The 25,112-nt window shown below is 36.0% G+C and overlaps 2 protein-coding genes and 1 pseudogene across 2 annotated transcripts; 2 read left to right on the top strand and 1 right to left on the bottom strand.

Moving 5' to 3' along the window:
• Positions 1-384: 384 nt before the first annotated feature.
• LOC116124434 lies at positions 385-4,354 on the top strand (annotated as a pseudogene).
• An 8,401-nt stretch (positions 4,355-12,755) lies between these two features.
• Positions 12,756-15,792, top strand: LOC116124433 (probable aldo-keto reductase 2). Its single transcript, XM_031410157.1, has 5 exons — positions 12,756-13,041; positions 13,427-13,627; positions 14,570-14,742; positions 14,837-14,939; positions 15,135-15,792. The coding sequence occupies exons 1-5, from the start codon at positions 12,829-12,831 to the stop codon at positions 15,471-15,473; spliced, it is 1,029 nt and encodes a 342-aa protein (XP_031266017.1). The 5' UTR covers positions 12,756-12,828; the 3' UTR covers positions 15,474-15,792.
• Positions 15,793-17,009: 1,217 nt separating this feature from the next.
• On the bottom strand, positions 17,010-23,022 carry LOC116124432 (uncharacterized protein At1g51745). Its single transcript, XM_031410156.1, has 4 exons — positions 22,536-23,022; positions 20,078-20,670; positions 19,606-19,905; positions 17,010-18,717 (listed from the first exon to the last, which is right to left on the bottom strand). The coding sequence occupies exons 1-4, from the start codon at positions 22,733-22,735 to the stop codon at positions 17,429-17,431; spliced, it is 2,382 nt and encodes a 793-aa protein (XP_031266016.1). The 5' UTR covers positions 22,736-23,022; the 3' UTR covers positions 17,010-17,428.
• Positions 23,023-25,112: the final 2,090 nt, after the last annotated feature.

Here is a 25,112-nt window from a genome sequence, read left to right as displayed (position 1 = left end):
ATATAAATAACTTTTCACAAATTGCATCCATCCATATATGTAGAGTTTGGGAAAAATAAGTATATATATGTAAGATAATCTTGTAATTAAATATATTGTATAAGGGTAATTTAGTATAATTAATATTAAAATTGTCGGGTCGGGCCTAAAAAACACACCCAAGCCCGACCGGTATCCGGAGGTCAGATCTTAAAATCAGGCCCAAGCCCGTGAACATCGGATAAAGCCCAACCTTTTTCAAAACGGGACAGGCCGGGTACTCAGAAATATCAGGCCCATTGCCATCTCTAAAAGCAGTCCACAACACCGCTAATCAACACAACTCTCAAGCTCACAATCACTTTAATTACCATCAAAATCCAATCCAGAAACCCGAAAAAAATAATGGCAACAGTGAAGAGAATCAAGCTTGGCTCACAAGGGCTGGAGATTCCAGCTCAAGGCTTAGGCTGCATGGGCATGTCGGCCTTCTATGGCCATCCAAAACCTCAACCTGAAATGATCTCTTATGTGAGGGCTGCCTGTGAGGGGAGCTTGAAGCGACTAGATGTTGATTGTATTGATCTATACTATATACATCACATTGACATTCAAGTTCCTATTGAAATCACGGTATGCCCTTTCTTATGTATAAACTTTCAATTATTCTGCTTGTTGATTAGTATTGAATGTCTAAAATCATGTTTACAATAACAACCTGATGTGGTAATGCATTATGAGGCACCTTTAGAATACTGGCTTACTCCGACAATACAAATCGGCACCAAAAAAGATTAATTTTGTATCCTAACCAGCCTTCTTGCTCTGACGTGCACTTTGCCATCCATGTCCGCATCTGAGCAGGCCAATATTCTGGTGATAAGGGGAGGATTAATAAACTACTCATTAATCCCAAAATAAATGTTGGATCCTAAAATTCTTGCATTCCAATTGTTTATTCGTTCTTTGTATGGATCACTTGTTCTGAAAAAGCTTGTTGTCAAACATACATCTAATTTTTGTTCTTTTCTTGTGTGTCTTGAAATATGGGAGAACTGAAAAAACTAGTTAAAGAGGGCAAAATAAAGCATATAGTTTTATCCAAGGCATGTGCTTCAACAATTAAACGAGCTCATGTTGTTCATCCGATTACAGCTATGTAGTTGGAATGGTCTTTATGGGCAAGAGATGTGGAGGAAGAGATTGTTCCTACTAATTGCAGGTAAGGCATATGCATATATTAATGGGGCTAATTGAATTGATAATAGACAAATAGAGAAGACAGATTATAGAAAATAACCAAATTGATAAACTCTAATGCAATTCGGCTGAATAACTTCTTAGGGAACTTGGCATTGGTTTTGTTGCATACAATCCTCTAGGACGAGGATTCCTTTCAGCAGGGCCTAAGTTGCTTGAAAACATTTCAAAGGATGATTTCAGACAGGTTTGTAAACAACAATTCGATTCGTAGTCTTTGTAATGTATTACATATCACTATAGGAAATACAGTCTTCCTCGCCATGGAAAACTTGTTAGAATAGACTCTAATTGTGTTGGAATAATACATGTAGTCCAACACAAATGGCATTAGGAAAACGTTGCAAGGGCACCTTGGGTTACATGTTTCCCAGTGTTGCGTCGTTTAACTTTATTTTTTATTTCAATATGGTACATAATAACGTCCGAATGAGCGTTTTACACTGACACTTGTGATCAGGAACAGACTCACATTGGACTGAGTGGGAGCTGATGCCCTCACTAAGCCCAATTTAGCCATAAATTTTTTATTTATTATAAAATATTTTTAAATGTGTTATCTATGTTTGACCCCTTCAATTATTTAATTAGTAAATGTCAATTAATCAATATTTATATTCCAAATTTTGCAGAAGTTACCCAGGTTGCAATCTGAAAATCTTGATCATAACAAGAAGTTGTTTGAGCGTGTTAATGAAATATCAGAAAAGAAAGGATGCACCACATCATAGCTTGCCTTGGCCTGGGTTCATCACCGAAGAGATGATATATGTCCAATTCCTGGAACCACGAAGATGGAGAACTTCAATCAAAATATTAAAGCGTTGTCTGTGAAACTGACTCCAGAAGAAATGGCTGAACTTGAATCCATTGCTTCGGTGGATGCCAAAAAGTGTGATAGAGATATGTATAGCTACGCTAGTTATAAGAACTCTGAAATTCCATCGCTGTCTTCATGCAAAGCTGCTTAAAGCCATGTATATTTAGACATGAAGAAAGAAGAATTTATTTTGCTGTTAGGATAAGTATATATTTTACGTTAAATTACTATGTTTTATATGGAAAAGAAGAAGAGTGTAATGTTTTGTTTCAAACTAAATAAAGTAAGATGCAAGTTATAATAATTGTTTTGGTCATCTCTCAATGATGTTTTCGTTGAGTTCTCAATGGTTAACACCTTTGATTTTATCTAAAGAGGCCAAGTTTTTTATTTAGGAGAGAGTTTCTTGAATCCATAAAAAAACACATCGAATCCATAATAAAAACTTCTCTACTATTATATTACTAGAAAAAGAATAAGAATTAGAAAAATTCGAAAGATTTTTGGGTATTTTAAAAGAGTTAATCAATCTTGAATTTTTTATAAGACTTTTGCTCGTTGATTAAAATTTAAAAATGAACCAAATGATAGCTAGTATAGCAAACATTAACCAAACGCCTTTATGATAAACTTTGTAGTAATCTACTAAAACGAAGAAATAACCAAGTTAATTTAAAATTCAATGGAATCTAAATCAAAATCTAAATAAAGGTTGGACCGGTGGGTCACTATATATAGTGGCGTCAATCAAACCGTAAGTCATACCAGGTTAACTGCAATTATTGGTTTTCACCCCTGATCGACCCGGCTTAGTCCTTGGTTCCCGATTCGATCGATTGAATCAGTTGGGCTGGACTTGTTTCCAAAACATTGGTTGGGATATTATTATAATTTCCATAATTGATCAAATAGTTATATTCCATGAATCTAGCCACCAAGCACACCCTTCCTTTCACTTCTGTTTTTTTTTTTTTTTTTTTTCCCCCTTAAATTCTTTTTATATTTTTAAGGCACCATCACCAAAACCACTCCACTCACAAAAAAGCAACACATGCATAGGACTGTTTTGGAAGCTATTTAGAATAATGATATGTTTAGTGAATTTTTAATTTATTTAATTTTCTTATTTGTTTAAGGTTATTATAAATACGGTTATTATATTTAAATTATTTGAACTTTTGATTAATAAAATCTATAAAATATCTCTTTTGAGAATTTCTTATTGTGGATTCAAACTACAACACCAAAGCGTATCTAGTGCTTGTCTAAATTCCATTACGTTATTGTGGATCCTCTTTAATTTGAGACGATAGCTTAAGTAAGCACTTACTAGTAGTAAAGGGAGTTGCATAAATGAACAAACAATTTGTGGGTTTTAAGAGATAAACTCATCATGCTTCTTCTATTATCTAGTCAACTTTGAGTTATGGTAAGAATAGTTTATATATAAAACCCATTCTTGTAGATTGACCCTTGGAAAAAGAACATATAAAAAATAAGAATAAAAATAGGTTGACAAACACTTCTTACAACTTTCTTTCACAAACGTTGACGTAACAGCTCGCAATTGGTCAATTCGTATTTGGTCAAACAAGACTTATTGTGAACTGACCAATTATGAGTTGACTAATTATGAGCTGACACGTCGCGTTTATAAGAGAAAGTTAATAAAAAGGGTTTGTGAGTATAGTATTAGTGAATAAATAAATGATGGTTGAATTTGTTTGGAGAATGATGCTATGCTCAAGTAAGCTCTTACCACATCCATACTAACAAATAATAATAATAATAATTTGATATTTTAGAAAAAAAAATCTCATTTATATTTTTTATATGTGTGGTTTGAATATGTGTTCTAGAAATCATGTTAATTTCATTGAAAAAAAATTATAATATATCGTGGACTCTATCTATGAGACAAAAAAGTACATGCCTTTTGATGTGCTAATACCATTACTATTTCATAAATTTGTAATCTCCCAATTTTGAGCGTGTTAATGAAATATCAGAAAAGAAAGGATGCACCACATCATAGCTTGCCTTGGCCTGGGTTCATCACCTAAGAGATAATATATGTCCAATTCCTGGAACCACGAAGATGGAGAACTTCAATCAAAATATTAAAGCGTTGTCTGTGAAACTGACTCCGGAAGAAATGGCTGAACTTGAATCCATTGCTTCGGTGGATGCCAAAAAGGGTGATAGAGATATGTATAGCTACGCTAGTTATAAGAACTCTGAAACTCCATCGCTGTCTTCATGGAAAGCTGCTTAAAGCCATGTATTTAGACATGAAAAAAGAAGAATTTATTTTGCTGTTAGGATAAGTATATATTTTACGTTAAATTACTATGTTTTATATGGATAAGAAGAAGAGTGTAATGTTTTGTTTCAAACTGTCAAGTTTCAAGTAGAAAGCAGAGAAAGAAACGAAAAACAGAGAAAGAGACGAAGAAGAAACTGATTCTGGGAACTGCGTTTTTTTGCTTATTTTCTTAAAAGAGAATACACTGTAGAAGCACTTTTAGTGCTTGGTTTAACCAGAGTTGTAACTGACTAACCATACATCTTAACTCCAGTAACAAACTAACTTTAAGTACTAGCAACTTAATTATACGGATTTTATTTAACACTTGGTCTCAACCGAGACTGCAACTTGCTGGAGTCTGCACACTTTCTGCACTTTACCAACTTGCTGAAGTCTGCACACTTTCTGCACTTTACCAACATCTTCCCTCAAACAAGACTGCAAACAAGACTGCAGCTTGTTTGACATTCTGGATTGTTTGACATTCTGCATTTTACCAACATCTTCCCTCAAACAAGACTGCTCCTTGCTAAGGTTGGAATTCTGCTATTTACCAACATCTTCCCTCAAACGAGACTGCACTTTTCTTGCTGAAGTCTGGACCACTTTTCTTACTGAAGTCTGGACTGCATTTTTTTTTTTTTTTTTTTTTTTTGCTGAAACTAGAATCCTGAAAAAAAAAAACTGGACTTGCTGGACTGCATTTTTCTTACTGAAAACTGGACTACATTTTCCCTGCTGGACTACATGTTTCTTGCTGAAAACTGAACTACATTTTCCTTGCTGAAAACTGAACTGCATTTTCCTTGCTGAAAACTGAACTGCACTAAAGTCTGACTTTTATCAATAAACTGGACTACATTTTCCTTGCTGGACTACATTTTTCTTGCTAAAAACTGAACTGCACTAAAGTCTAACTTTTATCAATATCTGTCCTCAAACGAGACTGCAGCTACTTTTAGACTGAAGCAGGCTGAGAGGAACCAGAAGCAGAACTAGTAAGAGCAGTGAGTGCAGTAACAACTGAAGCATTCTGAGAGGAACCAGAAGCAGAATCAGTGAGAGCAGTGGGTGTAGTAACATTGAGTTTATTTCTGAGCAGCTCAAATCTTGAAGTGGAGAGGGATTTGGTGAAGATGTCAGCTGTTTGACGCTCAGTGGGAATATATTGAACTTTTACAAAGTTGGAGGCAACTTGCTCTCTAATATAATGTGCATCTAGTTCAATGTGCTTAGTACGAGCATGGAAAACAGGGTTGGATTCAAGAGAGCCTGCACTCTAATTATCACACTAGATTACTGGAATTTCAGAGAGAGTGATACCCATTTCAGAGAACAAGCTTCGAAACCATGATAGCTCAGTTGCACCTTGGGCAAGTGCCCTGTATTCTGCCTCGGTAGAGGACAGTGAAACAACCCTTTGTTTGCATGAACTCCATTGCAACAAATTGGAGCCAAGGAACACACAACACCCACTTGTGGATCTGCAATCTTGAATGTCTCCTGCCCAATCAGCATCAGTAAAACATTCTAAATGAAATCTGGATATTTTGCTGAACTAAATGCCAAAGTTGATAATGCCTTTAAGGTATCGTAGTAGTCTCTTGCAAACTTGCCAATGTAGCTGAGTTGGGGCTTTAAGAAATTGGCTGAGTTTGTTGATTGAGTAGGCTATTTCAGGTCTTGATAATGTGAGGTATTGGAGAGATCCAATGGTACTCCGATAAAGGGCTGGTTTTTCAAACAAGGCACTATCCTCAAAGGTGAGTTTGCTACCTACGGCCATTGGTGTTGAACATGGATTTGAATCCATCATCCCAGTCTTGACAAGAAGATCATGAACATACTTAGCCTGACTCATATGCAAACCTGATGCATTTCGATGAACCTCAAAACCTAGGAAGTATTTGAGAGATCCCAAGTTTTTCAAAGCAAAATCAACATTCAGCTTGTGAACAATCTCATGAACAAAAGTAGCATCAAGACCTGTCAAAAGTATATCATCTACGTAGACAATAACATACATGACTTGACCATTTTTCCTGTATATAAAGAGACTCGAATCTGCCACAGAAGTCACAAAACCCCATTTCAGAAAGGCATGTTTAAGCTTATCAAACCAGGCCCGGGGAGCCTGTTTGAGGCCATAAAGAGCTTTGACCAGTTTTCATACATGAAGAGGAGCTTTAGGATCAACAAAACCTTGAGGCTGAGACATATAGACTGTTTCACTAAGTTCCCCATTCAAGAATGCATTATTGACGTCCACTTATTGTATATCCCATCCATAAGAGACAACCAAGCTTAAAACAACTCTGATGGTTGATGATTTAATAACCGGACTGAAGCTTTCAATGTAGTCAATACCAGGAGTTTGTTGGAAGCCCTTAGCAACTAACCTCGCTTTGTATCTCTGAATAGACCCATCTGAGTTATGTTTAATCCTGAACACCCACTTGCAGCCAACAATATTCATGTCAGGCTCAGCTGATACAAGTTCCCAGGTGTTGTTGGATAAGAGAGCAGTGAACTCATCTTCCATGGTAGCCTTCCAAGAAGGATGGGAGAGAGCTTCAGTGGTACTGGTGGGTTCTGTGGTGTCAAGGTGGGAGATTGTTGAGGTAGAGGTTACTAACATAGAATAGGGAGACTTGGTTTTAGATCTTGTAAGCATATGATGAATGTTAGGAGGGTGAGATAGAGTTTTAAGTGGAAGATCAACATAAAGATTGATACCTTTAGAGGATGAGTTTGAGCATGTAGCAGGCTGGTTATCAAAGGGCAGGTCGATAGTAAGGTGAATAGGACCAGGAGACTGATCTATGAGAGTAGGTGAGTAAGTGGTGGTGTTTGTGGAGGTTGAAGGATTTGAATCTGCAGTATTTGTGGAGTTTGTAAGCTGGTGATTTGGATTGGGATTTAAATCAAGTTGGGAGGCAAATGACTGATCTATAAGAGTAGGTGAGTAGGTTATGGTGTTTGTGGAGGTTGAAGGATTTAGATCTGCAGTATTTGTGGAGTTTGTAAGCTGGTGATTTTGATTAGAATGTGAATCAGGCTGGGGTGCAGAAGACACACGAAGTTCATGGGGCAAATCAAATGAAGTTGAACTTGTTGGTAAAGTGGACTGGGGTAATGTAGCTATAGTTGAATTATGTTGTTGACCTGTTGGTAAGGGTATCACAGAACCATGAGACTGACCATCACAGTGAACATGAGATTGACCATGTGACTTACTTTGTGGTTGAGTGGTTGAGTGAGGCAAAGAAGAAAAAGTAGGCAGATGTGAGGATGATAAAGGAAATGGAAACTGATCAGCAACCAAAGTAGACATGTCATTAGAAACTTGAGAAAAGGAATTATCATTGTAAGAAGGACAAGGATTTTGAGCAAAAGGAAAACAATTTTCATCAAATTTGACACTAGAACAAATATAAATCTTGCCATTTGAATCCAAACATTTGTATCCTTTGTGATGAAGACTATATCCAACAAAAGTGCACTTAATAGTATGAAAATCAAACTTGTGAGCATTATAGGGTATAGTAAAGGGAAAGGCTACACAACCAAAGACTCTAATTACTGAATAATCTGGAATTTTGTTAAACAACACTTGGAATGGTGACTGATTGGCCAGAATTGGTGTAGGTAATATATTAGTGAGAAAGGATGCTGTTTGAAAAGCCAACCACTAGTGTTTTAAGGGCATACTAGCTTGGGCTAACAATGTGAGACCTTGTTCAACTATTTGACGATGTTTCCTTACCAATCATCCATTTTGTTGGTGAGTGTAAGGACATGGATGACGAAAAAGAATACCATGAGCAAGGAAGTAAGGGACTAGGCTCCGGTACTCACCACCCCAATCAGTTTGGACACACTTTAGAGGAGTACTGAACTGTCTTTCAGCCAACTTATGGAACTGTTTAAAGATACTTTGGGTTTCAAATTTAACTTTCAAAGGAAAAACCCAAGTGAACCTACTATAATCATCTAAATATTGGATTTAATACTTGAATCCTTCAGGGGATGGAACAGGGGAGGGAGCCCAAAGGTCTTAATGGACTAATTCCAAAGGTTTGGTAGCTCTAGAGCTAGATCTGGGAAAGGTGGACTGATGCAGTTTGCCGAATTGGCATGTTGTGCAAAAATCAAGATTAGTCTTAACTTTGGGATTTATTTGCAGAGAAAGTAAAATTTTTGCAAGAATTGTGGCATTGGGGTGACCTAATCTTCTGTGCCATAATAGTCCACTAGTTTTTTTAGCAGGTAAAGCTTGAAACAATGCACTTTTATTATCAATAGTAGGCTCATTACATGTGGATACAAAAGTAGGAACAGTATGAGCAACATTGTGATTATCAAAAGCTTTAAGACAACCAGCTACATTATTGTCAGAATTGAAACAATACATTGAATGAGAGGATGATAAGGGTTGTTCAAAGACAGTAATAGAAGAGTGCAAAGCTGAGCTTGAAGACTTTGAAGAAGCAACAGGCAGATTTGATGTTGAATAAGAGGAGACATCTAGAATTTGAAGTTGGTATAGGCCAGCTTTAAGCTATCCTTGGAGTAGAACAGTTTTGGATTATTTGTCCTTTACCATACAATAGTCAGCAAAAAATTCAACTATAACATTATTATCCCTAGTAAATTTAGATATGCTTAACAAATTCTTAGTAATATGTGGCACACACAACACATTTTTGAGATAAAGTGATCTGGAAAATTTAGGATGGCAAGGTAATAAAGCAAGACCAATATGAGATATAGGAAAAGTTCACCATTTCCAACCTTGAGCTGCTCATTGCCGGTATAACTGGAGTTCAGAGTTAGCTGAGACAGGTTTGGTGTAACAGGGTCTGTGGCACCATAATCCATGTATCAAGAGGAGTCTTGAATTGTGGATGGTGTGGGAATATAGTTGGCTCCATGATCTTGATAATTTTGAGGCTGTGTTTGAGATAGAAACACCTGATTATTAGTACCAGGTGTACCACCTTGAGTTCCTGGATGTGATTGAGGCAGTCCTGAAGTGGAAGCAGATGCTGTGAAGAAAATGTTCTGAGAAGAATGCTGCGGTCCAGTATTAGAATAGGACGAAGTTGGGAAACCAGGTGCATTATTTGGAGCATTCATATGTCCAGCAGCAGTCTGTGGGAAATATTGAAACGGGAAATTTGTTCCTTGAAACGATGCTTAAGGCTGAAACAATGCTGGAGGTCTAGGATAATTCTGCACAAAGTTGGTTCTGCCCAAAGAAGCACTTCCTCCAATAAAATTAACATCGAATCTGTGATAGCAGTTCAGTGCCAAGTGTCCAGTCTTACCATAGACTTGACAAATAAACTTTGCTATACCTACTCCTCTGCCTCTGCCTCTGCCACCAGTAAATTGAGTTGGATAAAAATGATTTTGTGGAGCAAATTGAGGTGGTTCATGAACATACTGTGGAGAAGGATACATTGATACTGAAAATGTAAGGGATTGAACAGCAAATGAAGAGTGTCCAGTGGGAGTCTGTCCAGATTTGAGTTGAGTTATGTCATGCTGATGACTTTTGTTGTTCAGATCAAGTGATACATTTGCAAGATAAACTGAACTTCCATGAAACTCATTGTTGATGACTGAGTTCATCATGAGATTTGCTTTCTCTAACCTAAGCTCAAACTTCTGTAAGATTATTTGAGTTTCTTGTACTGTTAGTGGATCAAGCTTAGACTCTAGACGTGTGGTAATATTGACAACTATTTCGAATTGAGACCATCCATAATGCAGTTTATCAACTCTTCATCAGTAATTGTTATCCCATTTGTTGTCAAATTCTCAGCAAAGCTTTTCATTTTGACAAAATATTCATGGATACTGCGGTTGTCTTTTTTAGTGTTTTCTAGTAAAGTTTTAACATGCAACATTCTTGTTCTTGATTCTATGATAAACTCTTTTTCCAGAGTCAACCAAATATCCGCAAAAAACTGACATTTTGAGATTACACTGAACATAGACTCTGAAATTGAGCTCAAAAGCCAGCTTACCAAAAGCTTGTCGGTCTTCTTCCACTAACTGTATTCTGGATTAGGTTTCTTTTCCGTTGAACCATCAGCTCCTTCAGCTTGAACTTTGACAAAAAGAGCTGGACATGCAATCAATCCGGTGAGTTGTTCCTCTAAATCGTGAGATCCAATCGCAAAGAGGATTTGAGATTTCCAAAACCTATAGTTATCCCTAGTTAATTTGGGGGAAATAGCAGGGAGGGATGAAGATGACATTGAATGTGGATTTAAGAAATTGATTGACTCGGTAATCACTTTGGTGTTTGAGTTGTTTTGTGATGAAGAAAATTGTGTCAGATCAACCATACTAGACGCTAGTCAATGGCTCTGATACCATGCGAAGTTTCAAGTAGAAAGCAGAGAAAGAAACGAAAAACAGAGAAAGAGACGAAGAAGAAGCTAATTCTGGGAACTGCGTTTTTTTGCTTATTTTCTTAAAAGAGAATACACTGTAGAAGCACTTTTATAGTGCTTGGTTTAACCAGAGTTGTAACTGACTAACCATACATCTTAACTCTAGTAACAAACTAACTTTAAGTACTAGCAACTTAGTTATACGGATTTTATTTAACACTTGGTCTCAACCGAGACTGCAACTTGCTGGACTCTGCACACTTTCTGCACTTTACCAACTTGCTGAAGTCTGCACACTTTCTGCACTTTACCAACACAAACTAAATATAGTAAGATGCAAGTTATAATAATTGTTTTGATCATCTCTCAATGATGTTTTCGTTGAGTTCTCAATGGTTAACACCTTTGATTTTATTTAAAGAGGCCAAGTTTTTTTATTTAGGAGAGAGTTTCTTGAATCCATAAAAAAAACACATAGAATCCATAATAAAAACTTTTCTAGAAAAATTCGAAAGATTTTTGGGTATTTTAAAAGAGTTAATCGATCTTGAATTTTTCATAAGACTTTTGCTCATTGAATAAAAATGAACCAAATGATAGCTAGTATAGCAAACATTAAACTTGCCTTTATGATAAACTTTGTAGCAATCTACTAAAATGAAGAAATAACCAAGTTAATTTAAAATTCGATGGAATCCAAATGAAAATCGAAATAAAGGTTGGATCGGTGGATTGCTATATATAGTGACGTCGGTCCAACCGTAGGTCATACCAGGGTAATTGCAATTATCGGTTTTCACCCCTGATTGACCCAGCCCAACCCCTGGTTCCCGATTCGACCGATTGAATCAGTCGGGCCGGACTTGGTTTCAAAACATTGGTTGGGATATTATTATAATTTCCATAATTGATCAAATAGTTATATTCCATGAATCTAGCCACCAAGTACACCCTTCCTTTCACTTCTTTTTTTGTTTTTAAGGCACCATCACCAAAACCACTCCACTCACAAAAAAACAACATATGCATAGGACTGTTTTGGAAGTTATATAGAATAATGATATGTTTAGTGAATTTTTAATTTATTTAATTTTCTTATTTGTTTAAGGTTATTATAAATACGGTTATTATATTTAAATTATTCGAACTTTTGATTAATAAAATCTATAAAATATTTCTTTTGAGAATTTCTTATTGTGGATTCAAACTACTACACCAACACCAAAGCGTATCTAATGCTTGTCTAAATTCCATTACGTTATTGTGGATCCTCTTTAATTTGAGACGATAGCTTAAGTAAGCACTTACTAGTAGTAAAAGGGAGGTAAGTAACGAGCAAACAATTTGTGGGTTTTAAGAGATAAACTCATCATGCTTCTTCCATTATCTAGTCAGCTTTGAGTTATGGTAAGAATAGTTTATACGTAAAACCCATTCTTGTAAATTGACCTTTGGAAAATGAACATATAAAAAATAAGAATAAAAATAGGTTAATAAACACTTCTCACAATTTTTTCTCACAAACGCTGACGTAATAGTTCGTAATTAGTCAATTCGTATTTGGTCAGGCAAGACCTATTATAAGTTGTCAAATTATAAATTGACACGTCGCGTTTGTAAGAGAAAGTTTGTGAAAAGGGTTTATGAGTCTAGTATTTCTGAATAAATAAATGATGGTTGAATTTGATTGGAGAATGATGCTATGCTCAAGTAAGCTCTTACCACATCCATACTAACAAATAAAAATAATAAACCCTCTTTTAGTCAATCCTATTTTTCCATAATTAACTTGTTACATGAGTCCAAAATTGGACGGACAATACTAGAAATATTGACACCAAAAAACCCCAAACTCTTTTGTTTCTCTTACTTTCGTCCCTTTACTATCCGTAAGAGCTTACCTAAGCATGTCGTCACCCAGCTCACTCACTCAAACACTATAAAAAGTGGCCGGCCATACAAAGGCAAAGCAATCCACACAACACAACCCCACTTCACAGTCTCGAACTCATTTACTTTACCATCAAAATTCAACCAGAAATACAGAGAAATTAATGGCGACAGTGAAGAGAATAAAGCTTGGCTCACAAGGCCTGGAAGTTTCAGCTCAAGGCTTAGGCTGCATGGGCATGTCAGCCTTCTATGGCCCTCCAAAACCTGAGCCTGAAATGATCGCCTTGATCCACCATGCCATCAACAGTGGTGTCAGTTTTCTTGACACTTCTGATGTGTATGGACCTCACACCAATGAAATTCTTCTCGGCAAGGTTCACTCTTTTTCTCTCTTTCTTTACTTTCTTGTGTGTTTTGTTGAGTTTCTTCAGGCCTGACTTGATCATACACCGACTGGGTTTGGATAATGAACAGAGAATTTTTTTAAAAGATTGTGTATTTTATTTTGCTCTAATTGCATATGTGTCATGCATCCATATGGTTGGGAAATGAAGGAGAAAAGATGGATGAGATGATGATTTCATAATTTAGACGAGGTTTTTGATGATTTTTTGAAGCCAATATGTTACATTTTTTGGGAAGTTAGTAAAACTTTGTCATGTTGTTTTAGGCTATGTTTTTGGCTTATTTTTTAGCTGTGGATTTGTATAGGGTTTTAAACTTGATTGTAGGTTTTTTTTTTAACGTGAATTTGGGCAGGCTTTGAAGGGAGGGATGAGAGAAAGAGTTGAATTGGCCTCTAAATTTGGTATCAGCTTTGCGGACGGCAAAAGGGAAATACGTGGGGATCCGGCCTATGTGAGGGCTGCCTGTGAGGCGAGCTTGAAGCGGCTAGATGTTGATTGTATTGATCTTTACTACCAACATCGGATTGACACTCGAGTTCCCATTGAAGTCACGGTTTGCCCCTTGTTAAAATTTTACTCTGCTTGTTAATTAGTACTATTAATCAAAATCACATTTAGATTGTTATTTGTGCACATTATTATGCGGCTAAATCAGTTTAACCAATTGAACGGCCTGCAGCTAACAAGGTTTCTTTTAAGTTTCTTTCAAATTGAATGAATGAGAGTAGTTACATTGATCAGAGGTTCTTCCTGTTTCTCTTGTTCTTTATTGAAAATGTGTGGCATTATCCATGCCTTATTGATGTGTACTGGAGACTACAAGCACTCTGTTTAGGGGAGTGTCAATACGGTAGAGATCTGGCCTGCATGGAGAATGCATTTATGTCTGTTTGCTGGTAAGACAAGGGAGATGTTTATATCATTTAGTTCAGTTTGAGGTATATTACTGATGCTATAATTGAAAGGCAGTCTCACATGTGGGTTATAGTTCATTGAAGGGAGATGAAATATAGTTATAAATGAGGCAGTCGTTAGGAGTATCTCTCTTAACTCAGACCCTCTCCTAATCTAAGCTTACTGAAACATGTCCATTCTTCTGATACTTTAATTCGCAGTCGAGATACTTTTAATTGACATTTTTTTCTATTGACTACCGATCACAGGTATTGTTTATAAAATAAAAGCTCATATCAAGAAATTATCCTTGTTTGTTTTCTATTGTCCTCTAGGGAAATATTTGTGGGGAAATTCAAATCATCATTGGATCATTATTGATAGCATCTGAACTCAAACAGTGTAATATTTGTTGGGTTGTGAGCATCAATCCTTGTTGACTTCAGCCATATTTTTACACTTAACAATCTGAACTCACAGAGTTCAACACTTTGCCTTTTTTGTACATTTGGCTTTGTTCCTTATGTTGATCATATCTTCTGAACAAGCTTCCTATGAGGCATACACTAATTTTTGTTTCTTTTCTTTTGTGTTTTGAAAGATTGGGGAACTCAAAAAACTAGTTGAAGAAGGCAAAATAAAGTATATTGGTCTATCTGAAGCATCTTCTTCAACAATTAGACGAGCTCATGCTGTTCATCCAATAACAGCTGTGCAATTGGAATGGTCCTTATGGTCACGGGATGTAGAGGAAGATATTGTTCCTACTTGCAGGTAAGGCATTAATGGGACTAACTAATTGCGTTGGGTCGAATAAAAAAGAGATTACGAAAAATAAAACACTAACACAATCTTGTTGATTTCTCAGGGAACTTGGCATTGGGATTGTTGCATACAGTCCTCTAGGACGAGGATTCTTTTCATCGGGGCCTAAGTTGCTTGAAAATATGTCAAAAGATGATTTTAGACAGGTCTGTAAACCACAATTTAATTGTTAGTATTTGTAATGTATTACATTTACATTCAACACATGTTTTCTAGCACAACGCTTTGTGCAGTGCGGGGCAAGCAGGCTAAGTCTTGTGGGGAAAGGGGTGGTAATACTGTTGTTGTTCTCATGTGACCTCTCCTCTAACGTAACAAACTTTATATTCCAAATTTTGCAGTCTTTACCCAGGTTGCAACCTGAAAATCTGGAGCATAACAAGAAGTTATTTGAGCATGTTAATGAGATAGCAGCAAAGAAAGGATGCACCACATCACAGCTTGCACTAGCCTGGGTTCATCACCAAGGAGATGATGTTTGTCCAATTCCTGGAACCACCAAAATCGAAAACTTCAACCAAAATATTAAAGCGTTGTCTGTGAAACTAACTCCAGAAGAAATGGCTGAACTTGAATCCATTGCTGCAGCAGATGCTGTAAAGGGTGAAAGATATATGAGTGACTTTGCTACTTACAAGGACTCCGAAACTCCACCACTGTCTTCATGGAAAGCTTCTTAAAGGCATGCAGACATGGATATCACGCCTTCTCCACACTTTTATCTACTTTATGCAAGCCTATAAGTGCGCTGCATCTCTTCATTTTGTTGTGAGATAAGTATTTTGTGTGAACTTACTATGTTTGATATGGATAAGAGCAGAACTGTGCAATGTTTTCGTTAGAAACTAAATAAAGATGCAAGGGCAACTATTATATAGCACTGTAGTGCATATTATAAGTTTTACATTATAAGGTTGCATATTTTACTGTCGATGTATTGATACTTTATTATACTCCCAGATGCAAGTTATAATAATTAGTTTGGGTTTATTTCATTTACCTCATGTAAGATCGCTTTATACAAATACATCCGATGTTATTGAAAAGTATTATATACTTTGGTTGAGTCTGCAATGGTTAACACCTTTGGTTTTAGCTAAGAGGCTTAAGTGTTCAACTCCATTAGGTTAGCATATTGAATATTTGAATCTCACAGATTTCTTGACTACTAAGACTGTAGAGTTTCTGAGTATTTTTACAAAATGTATCCTTTGAAAGAATTCTTGATGTGAATTCTTGATAGCAGTCCTTCCATGGATCAAGGAAAACATTCCATTTTATGACTCATTTTTCTTATAGAAATTTGAATATTAAGGTAATATACCTTGAGCTCATTTTTGTTTGCTTTCACGGCACCTCATTTGTTAGCATATTTGTGCTTAGAAGTTGCTCATGAATAGCAATATTATCCTGTATGTTATGGAGAATTTGTGTTTGTTCTGTCACACCCTTTCAAAGTTTGGATTTATAATCAGGTCAGAAAAGATCTACCAATTATGAATTTATCAGTCTGATTAAAAGCTAATAAGATTGTTCTTTGTTATTCAATCAATCCATTGAAGAAACAGTTACACATTCTATGATAAGATAACTTCCCAAAACATCTCTACTAAATACATGTTAACATATTTACTGTTCTGGAAATATTCTACTAAACATGTTTTTACTGCTTTCATTTTCAAAATATAGTTTTCAAAAGGCGTTATCGAATGCGTTCACATCATACAGTTTTGGGAAAATGCTAACGAATGCATTCTAACATTGTGAACACCAACAAAATCCACTTTCCTGCAACTATTTTTCGACATTCAGAAAAGAGTTCGAAAAATAGTTAATACTATTCTTCCCCAATGAAAACCTGAATTTCCTACCCAAGTGATCAGTCGTTTGATGTGGCATTGACATATCATTTACCACATCAAATTATTCATTTACAGATCAACACCACATAAGACGGACATATCACTTTGGATGGAAAATGGGGGATTTCACTTGGAAAGTTTAGTATTACTCGTTGAAAAAATTATACCCCGAGAAAAAAAATTTGCTGAGACAAAATGATAAGTGGGATTAAATATGCAACAATAACTATATTTGGACTGAAACCGGAATCATAAACATATCAGGTTTCTGTTATTTAGACCTCATGGCATTCAAGATACTAAGAATCTGTCTCACAATGTTAAGTCGCTAGTACATACAAACAAAGCAGAAAGTCATTTCATAAGCTCCTTTATCTTTAAATTAATCGAGAAAAAAAAAAGTTTGAAATATAAATAGGCTTTTTATGGGAAACTAAAATATACAATCATCTATATGGTTTCAGAACTATCTAATTTTAACCACTATAGTTTCTAATTACTCTGTTTCTGCCTAATTAAAGCTGCTTTTCTTCTCCCATCCAACAAATGTTGCTACAAACAATAAAAGTCTAAACAGCGTCATCATCCAACATATTCAGTATATAGTAGTTTCTTCCACATTACCTGCTTTATCTGATTATTCATGACGGCGGAATCTACACACCGTGTTGCCGACAATGTATACAGCGATGCTTTTGTCAGAAAGAGGAAATCAGCAAGAAATGCTGTGTTGGATGTATTAGTGTGTTCCCATATAACAATGTACATGTAATCTATGATGGATTCCTCTCTGCACCGCTACTTGACTGAACCACTTTACTAGATACTCTTGAAGGCGGCCTATTGATCTTCTCGAGTAACCTACTGAATACTAATTTCACCGGTATGCAAGCTACTGTTGTTGGCCCAGATGACGCTGGTTTGATCAACCCATTCATTTGACTACTTTTGGTATCATATAAGGTCCTAGAACTGAGACTATGGTCAATGGCAATTGATGACAGGGTTCTTGTTTTTTGGCTAGTGGATAAGCTTACTTTCTTTGGCTGCTTTTTTGGAAACTTTTTATCCATGGCAGACCGGGGACCATGTGACTGGTTTTTCTTAACCACACTTTCCTTGTGATTGAAATTTCCCATATTTTGTTTCTTGAACAGTCTTCTGTCATCATCTAAAAAAGAATGACTTTCAGCAGCCATGTCACCATTCGGTGATGATGATAAATGAGATCGTGGAACCCGAAGATTAGTCCTCCTTGCAGTCCTCCAAGCTGGAGAAAGCGTTCTATCATGATCAATTGCTTCATTGCCAAAATATTCATTTGCAGGTATAAGACAATCAGATGAACCATCTTCTACTTTTTCAATTTGGAGTGGGTGCCCTATTATTGCCTTCCCATTTAACTTGCTCATCAGAGAAACTATGGGAACACGCTCTTTTGGATAGCTTGCTTGGACCTTCAGGTCTACATCCACCATCATAGTTCGTGGCCTGCCACCAAAACTATAGTGGCCGAAAAATCTTGGACTAAAACGCTCCAATTGGTGGCCCCAGTGCCCTCTGGAGCTTGGCTGATTTTCCCATGCCATGTCGTCCCAATCAAGGATATTACGGTTGAAACTATTATGACCTCTTGATGGAGCCCTAGGCATATATGGATATCCTCCATCCAACCCAACCATAGGGGAAAAGAAATCCTTATCATCAAAATCCACCTCATCAAGGGCGTCATTGAAATAATCCTTTCTCCGGGAATTCATACTTCTCCCTGATGCTCTGGGGGTGAAAGCAGCTCCCTTTTCTTCCCGATAAGTTCTGTGAATGGATCCATTAAAATCTCTTCTGTCAGATGCCTCTGCAGAACTTTTAGTAATATTGCGAATATTTCTTTTGCCTTTCAATTGCCATTTAGAAACTGCTTCATTAGCAGAAAAAGGATCATGAGGATGGACATGAGATATATCACCAGATAGTGCCGAGTGATCATGCTCTTCACTGCTCATACTTCCATGTTCTCCTAGAGTTTGCGATCTATATTCTGCTTCTCGAGGTTCAGCAGCACCTGAAAAGAAATTGGAGCAAATGAGCAGAAATTGGTCAAGCAACCCAGTACACAACAGCAAAAAGTAGATTGAATTGATCAAATTCTGAGATCTTTGTTAAAGTACCTAAAGTAAAATACAATCTAAAGTAAAACACTTCATTTAAGAAGACCAAGGCAAACAAAAAACATCAAAAGGATTAATTAGGAGAAAAAAAATATTGTTAACAAAAAATTTTATTTTTAAACAATTGATACATTCCAAAATGTCAACAACTTGTAACCCATTTTCCATCTAAAATACTAACCGTTTCAAAAACCATACAAAAATTTTGATCATATTACATGAAGCATAAAACCTATATCTACTAATACACACCTCAAGCATAATTTATGGAACCAAAAAAGGTGCAGAGAACCTTAAAGTGGTTTATCACTAATCGATTCCTCCCCACAATTCATGTGCTATGACTGGAGGAAAAAGAGATGAGAGGGGAAAGAGAATGCCAAAGTTCTTGCAAAAAGAAAGAGAAGGGTGATAGAGATAAGATTACTTTTCTATTAGAAGAAAATGGAGAACACCAAAACCTACCGTTCTGGATTAACTGGTCACCAACTTAAAAATAATAGTGCATGTTGCATGTATTATATATGAAAATGACACTAGCAGAACATGACAAACCAAGGGAACACAGCCAAGTGGAACATTTCTCAAAGCAACTATAAGCATACCTAGATCTCATATAAGCTCCAAAAAAATACATTAATCTCAATGGTTGAACAGAAAACACCAAGTAGTATATGAGCAACTAATCTTTGATTGTGACTCTAAACTACAAAAAATAATCAACTTCTTTCTCAATGGAGAAAAACATATATTGACAGGGGATAGAATTAGTAAAACTCAACCTGAAAGTATAGTCATCTGTTGATCAATATCTGGTTCAGTCTCAGATGAATCAGCCTCCGACTCAGACTCAGACTCGGACTCGGACTCAGAAGAATCAGATTCATCATCTTCCATAAACCCTGACGAGTTTTCTTCAACGTGAATACGAGGACCACAGTAACTATCTTCAACTGGCAAAGCTGACATGTCAGTCTGGCTAGGAGTAATTTCTTTACAATCCAAATTCTCATTAGATTCAGCTGGTAAGTAAATATATCTACTCCTCTTTGCCCGGAAAGTACCTCCCATTTGCTCCCCTCCTGAAAAATAAGTACCAACAGTATCAGAGTCATGTGTAAGAAATGAAAGATAACTCTGAACCAGTCTTCAATAATTAAACAAGAGAGTCACTCCTATCATGTGCATTGAACAAAATTTTCATCAGTCAACCCCTCATATGATGCCTTTTTTTTTTTCTCTAAAGAATTTTACCATTTGCAAGGCTAGTTCTTCCCATGCCAGGATCACCACTGGAAGGAGTCTGCAAATTGTTGTCAACAGTAGGTTTCTCAGGACCATCTGAAGCACTAGGAGAAGAAAGCTTCCGCTTTGGAGTGGCAGTTCTAAGCCCTAAGTCCTGCAAGCCTCTCATCCTAGGTATGACTTCAGAATGCCCATCTTCAAAGCCCGGTTGACTTTCATCTTTGGCTTTTTGCAAATTTAAAGAAGCATCAGTAACCTCATCCTTGGGAGATGTTTCAATTATCTTGGAACTTTGATTTGATTTGGAATTCCCAGATTTTCCACCATTACTATCTGAAGCTCCTGAAGGTGTAACTATATCCTTTTTCACAGAAACCAATGATTTACTTCTTGCATCCGAGGTTGAATCTAATTTTCCTTGTTTCCTCAGCAACTCCTTCTCCAGTTCAAGTGCATGAAGAATAGCATCTTCTCGACGTGCATATTTTTCTCTTTTCCGGGCAGGCATGCCTTGGGAGGCTTCAGCCCTTTCAATACAATCATCAAACTCACCACATCGAAATGCCTTCACACGTTTAGATTTTTCCAAATTGTACCAATCCCTGAGAAGAAATGACAAAAACTATGTCTTACAAGTGAAAACAAATAGAAAATGTAACAGCTTGTAGATAGAGAAAATATAATAAAAAAATTTTGCTCCACACTGCACCTAAGGAAAACAAACCAATACAACAGTGTGTAAGATGAACGATTATATTTCCATCAAACACTTGCTTAGATTCTTGTAATGGTACAGTTTTGCAAATTTTGGGAATGGAAAGGGGATTATTGCATTGGTATGGCAATATTGACCTGGGAAAAAAGATTATAAATTTAGAGAGGTAGCAAAAAGTAACAGATGAAATAGGTGAGATTGCTTAGTCCTAGTTTGATTTGCAATCTGTATAAATTTCTTCATTTTTAAAACAACGGACACAAAAGCTCTGAAGAAAATGCATTTGGCTTTCGATTATTTTCATAAATCAGTTCAAAATCTAAAAAGATTCTAAGTTGTTTCTGTTAGATGTATCGAAATTGTATCCAAAAATCCCATATATGTTATCCTAAATTTTGAACTTTGTTCTCCAATCACACTCAATTAATCTGTTCTTGCTCAGTCTCATAGAATGCCATATTTGGCCAGAAACCATAAAGGACACAAGCAAATTACAGCTAGAAAGAGTTTGTAGAGCTGCCCAATAATAAGAACTTGGAACCAAGAACCAACAAACCAGCACAGCTAGAGGCTAGCAATGCTTTCAAAATGCCACCATCCCACAGCTCTGATTCTAATAGCAGTATGCTTTTCTAAATATTTATAAAAACATGAGACTTATCTTGACCAGTAAGGACTGTTACTTATGAGCCCTTCACATAAAAAAAATGGTGATCAATTTAGCACCACTAGAACAGACCTTCTTGAGTTGGCTAGAAGGTAAGAGTTGAAGTAATCCCACAAACCCAAACTAATTATATTTTACATAGAGATCAGAAAGAGGTCCAGATCATGAGATTAAGAATGATTTAATAGACCCCAGATTGCTTCCCTAATTTTAGTGCTGAAACTGATGTCTGCTTCTAAGCTTTGAGTGGTCCACAGACCATATTTATTGAACTGCTCCTAAATGAAAAGTTTGGCATAAGGTGATAGGCACCATAGAGAAAGTTCGACATCAACTCCCTTTTCTCATTCAAGCACATGAAAAGTTAGAAAGAAACTGATGATCATCAATTGTTCTATGCTATCCAAAACTGTATTGAAATTATCCCTATTTTTAAAGCAATTGATCAATTATAACATATACACTTCTTGATTCAATACAACCAATAAGCACAGCAAGCCCAATAGGTTGATATGCTAGCTAGGTGCATAACCAATTAATAACTAGAATCATTAGTGTATTAACCTTTACTTACTACCATTCCGTATTAATCAGATCAAGCAACCAATATCATGTATGCAATATCAACTTGGAATTAACATAGTACCAGCCTTTAAAAACTTTATGCCACTAACATCAACTATTAAGATTATAAGTCGTTAACCTCCCAAACTTAGAGAAAATTTTCTCATTCCAGCTTCAATCAATATCCGCTACAAATTAACAATAACATACAATCCAGGGGAAAAAAACAATTATTTTCTTTCCCCCAACTAACCAAGACATCCTCAAACCCACCTAGCAAATTCAAACTTCAAACTGGGAGCCCTAAAATATCAAATCCCAAACCTTCATGAAGCAAACCACATTGACCCTTCAAATTTTACAACCAAACAACTCTATACACAATGCAACAGGTAACAAGTATACCAAAACTAAACTCTCAACAGAAAACAAAATATCATTCTAAACTAAAATTTAATTCCAAAATAAATACACAAACACAATCATATACTGAACTACAAATTCAGAAAAACCACACTTACACACTAGCATCATCTCGTCCAAGCAGCTTAACCGGGGTGCCCGATCGCGGTGAAGTGAGATGAGTGGTGTTGAGCTCTTCGGGTCCGAGAATCTTCCCCGGCCACCAAGACCCGTTTCTCCGTCGGACCCACACAATTGACCCGACTCCACACTCCCCTCCGCCTCCTCCTTCACCTCCCGATCCCCCCGAACTCCCCATCTTTACAAACACGCACGCTCTCTGGCCCTAAAAACGCTACTTTCTCTAAACGAAAACTACCAACCAAAAAAAAAAAACACAGAAACGAGAAGGGCTGGCTCGATTCGGGTCGGGTTCCGGTTCAGATTCAGCCGCCGGCGAAGAAAAGGGAGAAACAGAAGATCCGGTAACGGAAACGAATGGAGGATCCGAAGGGGAGGAATCGGGTTAGGGATAGAGATTCCATTCAGATTTGGGGATTTTTCATTTCTAGGGTTTGTGAAATTTTTTTCGGATTTTGATTTTGATTTTGGGATTGTTTTTATTTATTTTCTCTAGAAGGTTCGGTTTTTTTTTTATTTTTTAATTTTTTCTTTGGTCATCAATTCCCCCGAGGTATCATACAATTACAACCATTTCCCTAAGGTCTTGAAAATAATAGGAATTCCCTTAGCGTTAAGTTTTAAGGGTTAAAATAAACGATATAAAGATAATTTGGTAACTATATGAAACTTTTAACAGTATAAAAGTTTAACGGTTCACTGACAGATCTCTAACAGTAGGGAGGTTTTTGTTATTCAAGAATATTACTGAAATTTTGTATTTGTTTATGCCTCAGGGGGGAGGTCTATTATTTAAACTTTTTTTCTATTAATGGTGTGTTTCTTACACGACGCGTTTTTTTGATGTTGTGGCTATGATAAGCATTTGTTCAAGTTCTACGTGGTGGGCCGAGTCAACCCACGGGTTGTTGGATTTTAGGCCCAACCAAATATATTTTTTGTTTTATTTGTTTTTTTGAGTACCTCATACTATATCGTGGTAACGTTACCCAATTCACGTGGAATCTTGAATCGTGATCTAGATTCTGGCAGCAACGATGATGGCCAACATGTTGTAAGACAAAAGATTTGAATATTGATTTCATCATATCTCTAATCTCATTAATATTATACCAAATCTTATCAATGAATAGTGATACGAGACGTCTGGGCTGTACGAGTAAATAGATTCATAAATAATAAAAGAGAAAAAAAAAAAAATGGTGAACAAAGAAAGATAAAATAGAGTCAAGTCATGAATAGTAATTGAATTGACAACAAAGAAAGATAATTTTTTGTTTTAGTTATCTTCAATGACCGAAAAAATGATTTTCTAAAGAACGATTTTGGTTATCAAATGACAAAACATAATCATGGTATTTAAAATGGAAAAATGTATCATTATCATACTTTGAGATTTTCAATGTAACTGGATCAATTTAATGTCATTTGATGATTTAAGATAAGCAAATATGTATACTATATACTATAGGGTAATATTATGTAGAATATATTATGTTAGATCATCCAATATATGTACATTCGACTAATTAATTAACCAATGACATTTTTTTTTTTTTTTTCATTTCATAGAAGAATATGTAACAGTTAAAATTAGGGATGGCAACTACCTCCATCGATTATGTAGGTTTCTGAAACCACCCCTATTGTAATAGAGATTGGGTTGTAAATTTGGGGAATAAGGTGGGTTTGAAGGGTAAATTAAATCCCCTATATTGAAATGATATAAATTACGATGAACTCATTCTCTCATAGGGAAATCTCTTTTTTTTTTTTTTTTTTTAAATTGAAATCAGCATTTCCGATGGGTGAAATTTACTTAAATGAAAAATATTTAGGATCTTGATACGAGAAAATTGATTGAAATTATGCTTTTCAAAATCAACTAATAGATAAATTTGCAAAATTAAAGCCTAAATTGAATATCCTTGTATTCTTAATATGGGAAATTTTAAATCATCATGCAACTCATTCTTAATTCAGAAATTGCCTCCAATTTCAAGCAATGAAAATGAAGGATAAGCTAAAGAGGTTTATCAAAATTTAATAAGATTAAGACAATTCACCATTTTTATCCAAAGTTGCTTTGTCCTTATTTAATGATAGACTTGGATTTGGTCCCCTCTTACCTAATCTTGGATTGGCTTAAAGCAAAATTTAATTAATGAAGCTTTTTCATGCCAAATCTAATAATGGTAAAGTAGTTGTGGTGGTTTAAGACCTTAAAAATTAGGTGTCAATTGCAAGTTAAATTGGTTGCCAGCTCAAATAGTTGTCAATCTAATTGCGAATCCAATTTTTATCATATTCTTTTTTTTTTTTTCTGATAACTGGGGTGTTTGGTTCAACTTATACGCACCTTAGCAAATCACCCAAGTCCATTGAACACCCTACAAGTCTAATGGACTAGGTAAGTCACAAATATGGTAAATGACCACTTTATAGGACTCGAACATAAGACCTTTAGGTAATCCACCCAAATTTGTTACCTATTTATAATATTAAAATTAGATTCGAAATGGCATTAAGATATAGCAATTGTCTTAATGTCGTGG

The sequence above is a fragment of the Pistacia vera genome, unplaced genomic scaffold (assembly GCF_008641045.1).
Source record: "Pistacia vera cultivar Batoury unplaced genomic scaffold, PisVer_v2 Contig152, whole genome shotgun sequence".
NCBI lineage: Eukaryota > Viridiplantae > Streptophyta > Magnoliopsida > Sapindales > Anacardiaceae > Pistacia > Pistacia vera.
The sequence above is the reverse complement of the archived record's forward strand: the minus strand, read 5'-3'. Positions and strand labels throughout refer to the sequence as shown.

What these genes read in the sequence shown, in the direction of transcription:
- LOC116124432 (XM_031410156.1), bottom strand. Translation starts at nt 22,735, where the DNA reads ATGGGGAGTTCGGGGGGATCGGGAGGTGAAGGAGGAGGCGGAGGGGAG. An exon ending in GGACGAGATGATGCTAGTGT is followed by an intron (nt 20,671 to 22,535) that starts GTAAGTGTGGTT and finishes ATTTCTTCTCAG; the next exon opens with GGATTGGTACAATTTGGAAA. An exon ending in ACAGATGACTATACTTTCAG is followed by an intron (nt 18,718 to 19,605) that starts GTTGAGTTTTAC and finishes ATTTCTTTTCAG; the next exon opens with GTGCTGCTGAACCTCGAGAA.
- LOC116124433 (XM_031410157.1), top strand. Translation starts at nt 12,829, where the DNA reads ATGGCGACAGTGAAGAGAATAAAGCTTGGCTCACAAGGCCTGGAAGTT. An exon ending in ATGAAATTCTTCTCGGCAAG is followed by an intron (nt 13,042 to 13,426) that starts GTTCACTCTTTT and finishes GAATTTGGGCAG; the next exon opens with GCTTTGAAGGGAGGGATGAG. An exon ending in CAAAAGATGATTTTAGACAG is followed by an intron (nt 14,940 to 15,134) that starts GTCTGTAAACCA and finishes CAAATTTTGCAG; the next exon opens with TCTTTACCCAGGTTGCAACC.